Source organism: Phycodurus eques, chromosome 22 (genome assembly GCF_024500275.1).
Source record: "Phycodurus eques isolate BA_2022a chromosome 22, UOR_Pequ_1.1, whole genome shotgun sequence".
Lineage (NCBI taxonomy): Eukaryota > Metazoa > Chordata > Actinopteri > Syngnathiformes > Syngnathidae > Phycodurus > Phycodurus eques.
Window position 1 is genome coordinate 9,941,613 of NC_084546.1, and position 10,963 is coordinate 9,952,575.

The following is a 10,963-nucleotide window of genomic DNA, read 5'->3' on the forward strand; positions in this document are numbered from 1 at the left end:
AGTAATTAGAAACGTGTCATTTGTCCAAGCCAATCAGTGGATCAAGAATAAATGAAACATATAATAATTATTTCTCAAATACCGAGATGCAAACTGAATTGGATTTTGCAAATTTTGTGATGCCGTCCTAAAGTAAATTCAATAAATAATATGAAGCAAAAATACTGACTGAGGTGTTTTGCTTAACATATACATTTCTTCCCACTACTATATAACATTTTAGACTAGACTTTTTTTGTTTGTTTACAACTATTGTATTATAATTCAGTCTTTAGTTCTTTATACACTGATGTAAAAAAGACCCACTGAACTTGAACTTGAGTGTTGGACATCTACAGGTTGTTTTCTTTTGATGCAACCATCATTTGAGTGCAACATCCAAAAGAAAGCGCACAAAAGACGCCCTAATTGCTGTATTGGCTGTGGCAGACCGTGTTCCCCCCCCCCTCTCCCCCCAATCACAAACACACTCGATCAGGCCTGTCACCATCCTTCTGAAATGCCCTCATCCCATCAAGTCTTTTCAACGTATTATTTTTTTAGTTTATTTTTTTACTGTCACAATATGGGAAAATGGTCCAGCTCTCCTTGAGATACTTCACTGTCTCGCTTGTTTTTCTCTCCTTTTTTGTTTTTGTAATCTTCCACTCTGGCTGCTCAATATGCTGGATTAAAATAAATAAATAAATAAATAAATATTCCAATATGGGTTTTTACTACGATATAAAACACAGTTTGACAAAAAGGAAGCGAGGGTGGATAATATGGAATTTTACAATGTGTTGCTCAAGTCAAGCCATTGTCTCCGTCTCCCTGCGGGGTGACTATAGTCTGCTATATGTTGCATCCAAGCACGGGTCAATAAAGGTAATTGATAAGCTCTCATATAGATACATAGTGATGAATGACACCTAATTCTGATGCAATGTATCAATGTGCCCGGGGAGCCATACCCAGACGCCTGTATCGGCCGCCTAATGGGGAAAACATAAAGTCATTCCCCCCTAGTCAATACTGAACAGTATCGCAGCTATAGTCCTCGGTTATTGGTCCATCATTTACACTTTATGAGCACCTCTGAGCTCAGGCACACACGGTGGAGCACCTCCGGTGGGCTGCTTTTAGATTATCGACAAGTGCATCGATCTGTTGGAGAAGCACGGCATCTGTCTCCATTAGGTGGTCGTCGGGAAAGTCAAACTGTTGTTTGTGGTTAGACTTGTCAAGGAAGACGCTGCTAGTATTGAAACATGTTTATTTGTTACTTCTGGCTCACTGACACCATTGAAAACCAGATTTCTTTAATTGCTCATTTACGGGATTTAATCATATACTGTGCATTGGGTACAATGGGTTTCACTTGACACTCAATGCTTGAAATTTGTAGTTTTTTTTCATGTTTTCTCCCCGATTACATCATTTATCAATTTTTGGACAAGGGGGCAACTTCAAGCATTCTTTGTTTCCATAAATGCTGTTTAATGTCTAACTACCCTTCAACGGAGCCAATAAATGACGCAAATAACGCAAGAAAATCCACAACACCATGGCTGTTTTGTATAAGATCAGTATTTCAGCCCTTATACGTTCAATGACATTGTAATAAAAATGTACTTTGGTTTGAGGAGTTTTGCAGCACAAACCCAGAAAAAATAGTAACGTTATAGTAAATTCACAGTTTCAAAAAAAAAAAAACACACAAACATGATATAAAAGCACACGAGTCGAGTGGCATCATAAAAAAATACACTTTAACAAAAAGTATACACGTTTCATTCTCTGATACAGTTTGATAAATTCTCCAATATGGAAAGGTGAAGGGCTCTCTCTTCTCAGGTTTTTGCAGTTAGTCAATAAAAAACTTGGGAGACTGTAATAATAGAAGAGAAGTTCGAGTTTAAAAAAAAAACAAAAACAAAAAAAACGATAAAATGTGCTCATGAGGGTGCGCTTTGCAGAGGTATATCTAATGCAGCTTACGGCCGTGTCACCACACGTGCGCCGCTTTCCTGTCGATGCGGGCCAGGCCGTGCCCCAGCGCCTTGGTGAATAGCGCGTGGGATTTCCCGCAGTAGGTGTGAGTGGTCTTCAACAGCTGCTTCTCCAGCGGGGCCAGCAGGGACGCCACCGGGTCGGCGCCGAACGAGTACTACGATCAAATGGATCGTCAGTATAGCGTCCTAGACCAGTGGTTCTCAAACTGGTGTCGTGATAAATTATTGTTGTGTCATATAAAAAACAAAAGGTGTACACTTAATATAGTGGGCAAATTGCTACGCTGGTAACAGTGACTGTCCTTTTCTCTACTAGCTCCTCTCTGTTTGCAGTGCACATCGGCTAGGGACGATGCATAGGGCCCGAGCGATATAGATTTTCTTTGAGGCCAATGCCGATATTTGGCAGAATAAAATTCTGAAAAGCGATTCGTTGCCAGATCAATTTAATAAGTATATAATATATAAATGCTGGAATTGTCCAAAAACTGTTTGTGTGAAGGTCATTATATTTGTCTTATGTTGTAATGTGTTACTATGTATTTAATTAAAAAAATATATTTCAGCTAATTTTTGCAGATTTGTTTTTTTCAACATTTGTTTGGGTGTCATTATTGTTGTCTGATGTTGTAATGTGTTAATTTGTAAAAAAAATAAAATAAAATAATAATAATAATAATAATAAAATCGGCCCAAAAACATTCTTTCAAATTTGGTCGATTTGAAAAGGGCGAATAATCCAATAAACCAATTAATCAGTCAGGCGCTGATAAATTTTTTTATCCAATTACCATTTGTTTTAAATTTCTCTTTAAAGTTGTTGAAAAAAAAATCCTATGGCATTTAGGGGTGTGCACGACAGTTTTGTTGAATTGCCGTTAGGATTATGCGGGGGACCTTGGAAAAATGCCACACCTATAAGGGGTTCCCTGAAGTCAAAACCTTATAGAAGGCCTGTAGTAGTAAACACTGTGTTGACATTCTTCGGACAATTCCAAGTTTGTGGGAACAGTTTACTTTTGCAGCATGCACAAATCAAGATCCATAAACACATTCCTTAAATGAGCTTGCTGTGGAACAACTTACTCAAACCTATAAGTGACCTCGGAACGCACGGCTCCCCCCTCCCACAACACAAAAAAAGCAATGTTAAATGGAGCTTCAGGCGGCTTTGGAGTGGCTGGTATCTATCGAATGGATAAATTAAAAAGTTAATCCGAGAGGCCTGTGCGGTGAGATTCCCACTCTCTCGCTTTCATGCCTCAGGCTCGCCGTCCAGCGATAACCGGGAACGACTAGAGAAAGTTCAACATAATGAGGGAGCTTTTACGATGCTCAGAGGAAATCAAAGAGGAATTACCACCCTTTTTTTTTTTTTAACACCGTCTCATTTGCTCGCTCTTCCTGACACCGGGGTCACAAAGAGAAGCAGCTTTCCTCTCTTTTTTTATATATAGTTTTTTTATGAGCACACGTGTGTAAGACGCTCGCTTGTCATAAAGTCCCGTTTACAGTTTCTGTTATTGATTTTGGTGCGACGACGATGGGGGGGCTTGCCGGCATGCCCGCTCCCGAGTCCACATTATCGCACTGGCTGCTGTAAAGTTTAATGAAAGTTCGAGACCCAGACAGACAGGGTGGAGTGCCGTTGTTATCGTATTCCATTTTCTTTGTGTGGCAGTCCTCGCTTTACATGTGTATATAATCATAACAATCATGTGACTATTTCATTTCGAAAACAAAATTGTTAAAAATCTGAATCATCACAGTAATACTTCCTTAATCTGGCAGGTCAGACATGTTAAAAAGCTAATTAGGTGTGCCTTGACGCCTTTAAAATGTAAAAATTATGTTTATTATGATTAAAAACAAAACATCGTAAACGGTGATCTAAGGCTTTCACACATCACATGATGATTAAATAAGATTGCACATTGTACGGCAAATGGTGGCAAATGACTAAAATGGGTGTCTCCCCAATCAGGTGAATGGTATAGAACATATTTTTCGGTTGGTTTGTTTTTATTTAAAAACTGGTGCTCGTGTCAGTATATAAGGGCCCCTGTGAGAAGCACAAGGGCAGTGATGCCTATATGAAGCCTTGAAGCTTTCATACTGATTGCTTCCAAAACGTTTCATTTCTTGAGGCTTCATGTACACACAAGCCGCCGCCACACCCCCCCCCCCCCCAACCCCCCTCCTGCTGGCCTAAACCTCAATTGCCGTTTGAACTATCTGTAACGGCTTTTTTGCCGTCTTGCGACAGTGTCCGGATGGGATACGATGAAGGAAATAAAAACACCCTAATTAGGTCCTGTGTGGTTCATTCATTTAATCCAGGGGTGAGCAATTCGTTTTTGGGAAGGACCCATGTGAGAAAGTGAAACGGTTGTTATGGGCCATGCCACTGTATGTTAATTTAATGGAGGGGTGTCCAAACTGTGACCCGGGGGTCATTTGTGGCCCACCGTTCATTTTTTAGGAGCCCGCGACATATGATAAAAATGACAATTCATATGGTCCGCAACACTATTTTATATATATATATATATTTTTTTTTTAAAGAGTTGCGGGGAGGGGGGGGCTGCATGAAAATTGTGAATGTCGAAAAAGTGGTGGTTTGTGACACCCCTAACTACTACTAATACGAAATTGGTTTCATATACACCTTTTCTAGATATGCAAAGATGCAAATAAACTATTTACAACTGAAATATTAGTAAACATTTCTCCTCATAATGTTGAATAACGATAATTCTGTTTCAGAAAAAAGTTTGGACACCCCTGATTCAGTGCATTTATATAAAGCATTAAAATGTATTGTTTTAACAAGCTGCTACTTGTGTAGATATGGTATACGTTGTTATAAATGAGAAATACGTTAAACTAAATTAGAAGCGGTCTTTAAAATACATATTTAGACATAACACGACATCACTTTTTAATCAAAATTCACACCAATTTTTTTTTCTATATGTTTCAAGTCTACAGACGAGCACAAACCACTCACTCATATAAACTGTTCTTAGTTGGGACCGACTTCTCGCTTCCTAAATCATTACCTGGATTCTCCATACACGCTTTGAAACCTCAACACGTTTCGTGCAATCACTGCTCACAGGCTTTTTGCGAGATGATGTTAAGATGGCAGTATGTTCCAATGTCCAAAGTGTTGTCTCTATGCTCTCATTAGTATCATTTCAGTTTGTCCTAGCAGCTGCTCAACCCACTGTAGTGATATGTTCAAGAAGAACCGTGAAATCAAATGACTGCCTACCATACAACTGAGGTGATTTTTGCACGGGGATTGGCTCGGGATCCACCATTCCCCTGATGTATGCGATGGTTAATAGAAATGGGATGAGATTTGCGCTGATGGCTTCATTAAGTAAATGCCAGCCCCGTCGTCAATATTATTACAGTAATAGGAAACAGCCCATAAAAGTCCTCGCGGGAGGGAAATTAGCTTTCTGATCACACCCCTAATTTGCTGTAATCTGACAAATAAATGCTTCCAATCCCAATTGTTTAGCTGAAGGACAACAAATTGTGAAAGCACAAAACTCGTACACAAAGTCACCTTTCTTATGGCCTCGTAGACCGATTTGAAGGCGGGCTGCTTGTGGTCGTGGTACACGCCTCTGTTCCCGTGCAGGATGTAGATGCCGTTGTCCTCGGCGGAGGCGCAGTTGCTGCCGTAAATGCAGTGATCCGGACGGTAATTCCACTGGCACGGAAACTCCAGCAGCAACTCTGGACAAGCACAAAAATCTTTACAGTCAGCCAAAAGTTTGTAACGTAATTTCGTGTATAATGTGCATTTCCCGCCCCCCCCCAAAAAAAAAAATCATCAAATGTCAATAGTGCACATTATACACAGGTATAGGGGCAAAAGGAAAAAACTTTCACATTTTATAAATGTATGCCGCCATCTGGTGGTTATGAAAAAGCTGGACACTTTCATTCCAAAGTGCTACTGCCGCCTAGTGGTTATAAAAAAAGGTGTCGCCTACACTTTAATTCCAATATGACAGGGGGGTACGTATGACTGCATATCTGTACAGTTATGCTCATAAATTCACATAACTTGCCAGAATTTGTAAAATATGGTTGTTGCTTTTTAATATGACTGATGAATGAACAACAACCATCATTAATTTCTTTATGGTTACGTTTTGTTTAATGATAATGCTTTTCTGAAATGCTTGACAGTTTAATTTGAATCCCATTAAAATAAAATTTAATATGTTTCGCCTAGTCCTTCATCTTTTCTTTGAAGAATTCTACCCATCTTACAAATTTTGCCTGGGTAATCAGAATCAGAATCAGAATCAGAATCATCTTTATTTGCCAAGTATGTCCAAAACACACAAGGAATTTGTCTCCGGTAGTTGGAGCCGCTCTAGTACAACAAACAGTCAATTTACAGAACACTTTGGGGACATAAAGACATTGACAAAAAACAATTGTGCAAAAAGAATGCACGCCAGACTGATTTCGAGTCGTTCGCGCTAAACTGTTTTTCCAACTTTGCTGCATAGATCCTCTTTGCAATGTTAATTTCTTTAGTAAGCTGGTTTCTAGCTCGATTATACAGGGCCCTGTCCCCGCTCTGATATGCATCTTCCTTAGCTTGGCGAAGCTGCTTAAGTTTAGCAGTGAACCACGGCTTGTTGTTGTTGAATGTCCGAAATGATTTTGTTGGTACACAAACCTCTTCACAGAAACTGATATAGGATGTGACAGTGTCCGTATATTCATCCAGGCTGCCAGCTGAATTTTCAAAGACACTCCAGTCTGTGCAGTCTAAACAGCTTTGAAGTTCCATCTTTGCTTCATTGGTCCACTTTTTGACTGTTTTCACTGTAGGCTTCGCACATTTAAGTTCTTGCTTGTACGTCGGTATTAAGTGAATTAAGCAGTGATCAGACGAGCCCAGGGCTGCACGAGGTATAGCACGGTATGCGTTTTTTACCGTAGTGTAGCAGTGGTCTAAAGTATTATTTTCCCTGGTAGGACAGTCGATGTGCTGCTTGTATTTAGGGAGTTCGTGGTTGAGTTTAGCTTTGTTAAAGTCCCCGAGAATAATGAGGGGTGAGTCAGGGTGTTTTTTTTCAATTTCGTTGACTTGTTCGGCGAGCGTTAGCAATGCGGCGCTCGTGTTAGCTTGCGGTGTGATATAGACTCCAGCCAGTATAAACGATGCAAACTCACGTGGCGCGTAAAATGGTTTACAGTTCAGAAACAGCGACTCCAAATGCGGGCTGCAGTGTGTGCTGAGCACCGTGACGTCCGTACACCATTTTTCGTTTATATGGAGGCATATCCCGCCGCCCTTCGTTTTTCCCGATGATTCCATGTCGCGGTCCGCTCGATGAATGTTGAAGCCGGGAAGCGTGACGGCGCCATCGGGTACAGCGTCGCAAAGCCAGGTCTCCGTGAAGCACATGGCCGCGGAACGTCCGAAGTCTTTACTGGTCTTTAACAGAAGATGAAGCTCGTCCATTTTGTTGGGTAGGGAGCGTACATTCGCGAGGTGGATCGACGGGAAGGCCAATCTGTGTCCTCTCTTGCGGAGTTTCACCTGAATTCCGGCTCGTTTTCCTCTGTGGCGCCGCTTCCGCATCCATGCGCCGAAAACCGCGGACGCCGCTCCGGTGAGTAACTCGGGGAAAAAACTGAGCGGATTTTCGAAAGTTGGTGACAGAAAGTCCGGAGTAGCCTCCTTGATGGTTAGCAGGTCTCCCCTTGTGTAAGTGAGTCGTGTAAGGTCTCCAAAGACGGACGAAAAACACAAAAACGAAGACAATACTAGAGAGCGCGTTACCGAGGCGGCCACACTGGTAGGCGCCATCTTGAAAAAGATCAAACACATGAGCACAACTGTGTGTGTTCTCATTTACTAAATAGAAGTATGGCTGTGAATTTCAAAATAAGAGCAAATAAGTTTTTAAAAAAAGGATTACATGTTCAAATAAAGTGCTTAACTTCAGAATAATTCGATAAAAAACCTCAACAAAATACAGATAATACTTCATGTTTTGATCATATGGGTATAAGCAAAATCATGCATTGGAAAAATGCACTATACATAGGTAAAAGGGTTTTCCAGAATTTTGAGGTCAACTTTGGGGGTGCGTATTATACATGGGTGCACATTATACACGAGAAATTACAGTAAATGTTTGGGTTTTTTAAACATGTGGCTGAAAGCACAATATAGTTGTAGTGCTATTTCGTGGACACTTGGGCAAAGTACCACCATGTGCAACTACTATCACTCGTATGTATAAACAGGACTCGCAACTCACCAGGGTTGTAGTGGAAAATGATATTTAGAAGATCCTGGTCTCCCCAGGTTATGTTCAGTTTATATTTTTGAAGGAGTGGCATCAGCAGCTCCTCCCATCTGAGCCCCACAGACGTCATATCATTCTGTCAGCACAAAATTGTAGTTGTAATGTCAAGAAAGAGGATTTGGGGTGTAACAAGAGGCATGATTTAATGTTTAAGCAAATGCAGTAGATGAGGGACATCTTGTGTTCATTAGTTGTATTACAACAACGAGCAAACTGTCCCCTCACCTTAAAGAACATATTCCTCATCCTTGTGAGGTTCATGAGCATGACCCCCGAGTTGATGCCTGTTCTGCCATAAAAAGGGTGCCGGGCGAAGCGGCTGTACCAAGCAATGCGGGGTTCTTCGTGCTCGGGGGCCATGGCGGCAAGCTGCGCGGAATCGAACAGAGACAGAAAATCCCACAGCCGATCTACAGGCTGGAGGAAGAGGATGTCGGAATCCACATAGACTAAAGATTCAACGTCCTTTAGGATAAGCTGTGCACAAAAACAAGAATATCCAACACATAAAGCATTCCCTCAAAGTAGCAGAGTGTTTGATACTCACAGGTAGAAAGAGTCTCTGGGAGGCACAAGGTTTGAAGAGTTTTTTCCACTCTGCTGCATTGTCACTGGGGAAGCGGATGGGGTAGACTGTGTAGTTGAACCTGGAGCGGATAAAAGCGGGCCAGGATTCCAACTAGAACACAGGAAACGAAGGGTTAATCAATAATCACAGCATGCAAAAAAAAAAAAGAAAACAAGTGTGAGTCATCAAATCGAAATCCCTTGGTTTTTGATCTGTTTGACTATTACTCACTGCTTCCATGAAACTGGTGTGCAGCTGGTCTTCAGCAAAGATGTGCAGCTGGAGGCCCTTGATGCTAAATAGCACCGCCGACTTTAACATGGTGACCGTCTCCTCCAGCCTCTCGCCACAGGCCACCACAGCCAAGTGCATGGAGGGCTGAGGTCTGCGCCGGCCGTCTACCTCCAGCCGGCCTCGCTGACGCATGATGTACCTGAGTGGCATTATTCCATCATCATAAAGATCATGAAGCATTCCTTTACCTTCCTTTCTGTGATTGCAGCATTTTTCCTTTGTTGCATTTGTTTTTCGGAGGTTTTTTTTGTTTGCCCGTCGGCCACCATAACCGTTCGATCGAATATTCGATTCTAAAAATATTCGACAGTGACAGCCCTCTGAACACAGAATGCACGAGAGCAAAGCCATTTTTTACGTAATTCGCGAAGAAAGTTCACCTCGAACTCATTTTTCTCACGACTAAACCGCTTGAGGTATTAATTCCACGTAACACTTGGAATTCTCCTTTTCTATATGGTTTGAAAATTGAATGGTAAACAATGTAAAGATACTGATTCTGGTTTGCGAAACGAGCAATAAAAATTAAATACAGAAATAAAAAATAAATAAATTTGATTAGCATTGCCGTGAATGGAGGAGTTGATGATTGCCATCGCTACAGGGTACAAAACAAATTGTCATCGAAACAAAAGTGTATTTTTTAAAAACTTTTTTTAAAGACACTTACTGTGCCTACAAAATCACCATTTTCTAAATTTCATTATCACATATAAAACAACAACACAAAACGCAACGCACACTCACTGAAATCAGCTTATCTATGCTCAATTTGGTCTTCATCTTTCGATCGACACACAAGGGCGATCACATTTTTTAAGATGGGCTGCTTTGCTCCACAAGCATGCCCCTAAGAACATAACTCTATAGTCTGTCAAACTTTCTGCAACGTACCTGAACGCATCATCTCCCAAGTCCCATGCCCAGGTCTCGCGTGAATCCCGTTTCTGACCCAAGCCGTGATACGTTAAGCTAGCGAGCCCTTCATTCCATCACACTTTGCCAAACTTACATCTTTAGCCACAAGTTGTTAACCGTCCAAACGAATAAAGAGTGAAGACAACGTGTGTAATTCTCCTTACCTGTTGTGCCGGTGTGAGCTTTGTGGCCCCGCTTTATCTGGGTCCCCGTGCCTGGGTCCGAGCACTCTCGGGGGGCCGTAAACCCTCTTCGCTCCGTTTCCCCCGGCCGACATATTCGCTTCAAATAGTGTACTATAAACGTACAATCCCGATAACGCGGCAAACACCGTGCACATCAACAGTGCACGAATGTAACCCCGCATTATGGACTTGGGGGACGGAACTCGGGGCTTAAGCCATGACACATAACAACACCAATATTTGAGAAGCGAAGCAATGTAGGTATTTCCGGTTACATTTAAGAGAATAAGTGTATAATACTCCACTGCAGTTAGAAAATTAACGCTCTACAGTATTTTATACAGTACAATATGTATGCTCTGAATATTACACTATACTAGAAAATATATAGAATGCAAATACTTATGACACAGTTGTTATACTTTTATTTTTTAGGGTAAGCGAGTTTCCGGGTCTGGTCGTTGTCCTCGCTTTATGGAGGTCCCCTACATATTTAGAAGGTCGAGACCCGGAATGGGGGAAGGGTGGGACCCCCAAATAAACCTGATTCCTCCCCCTCAGTCCGCTTTCAATTGATTTCACCTCTAAAAAGAACCATTCAAGACTACGGGTGTGTTTTGACTGGGGTGGCAGCTACCCCAAGAA

General features: G+C 41.5%; 1 protein-coding gene across 4 annotated transcripts; it reads right to left on the reverse strand.

Annotated features, from left to right (window-relative positions):
- Positions 1-1,939: 1,939 nt before the first annotated feature.
- On the reverse strand, positions 1,940-10,898 carry gxylt1b (glucoside xylosyltransferase 1b). Of its 4 annotated transcripts, XM_061667382.1 has the most exons (7): positions 10,298-10,898; positions 9,153-9,354; positions 8,901-9,032; positions 8,579-8,830; positions 8,306-8,429; positions 5,575-5,747; positions 1,940-2,149 (listed from the first exon to the last, which is right to left on the reverse strand). In XM_061667382.1, the coding sequence occupies exons 1-7, from the start codon at positions 10,498-10,500 to the stop codon at positions 1,988-1,990; spliced, it is 1,248 nt and encodes a 415-aa protein (XP_061523366.1). In that variant the 5' UTR covers positions 10,501-10,898; the 3' UTR covers positions 1,940-1,987. The 4 variants fall into 4 exon arrangements, with proteins under 4 accessions (XP_061523366.1, XP_061523367.1, XP_061523365.1 ...); XM_061667383.1 differs by lacking the exon at positions 1,940-2,149 and having other exon boundaries at positions 4,207-5,747; positions 8,579-8,722; XM_061667381.1 differs by lacking the exon at positions 1,940-2,149 and having other exon boundaries at positions 4,207-5,747.
- Positions 10,899-10,963: the final 65 nt, after the last annotated feature.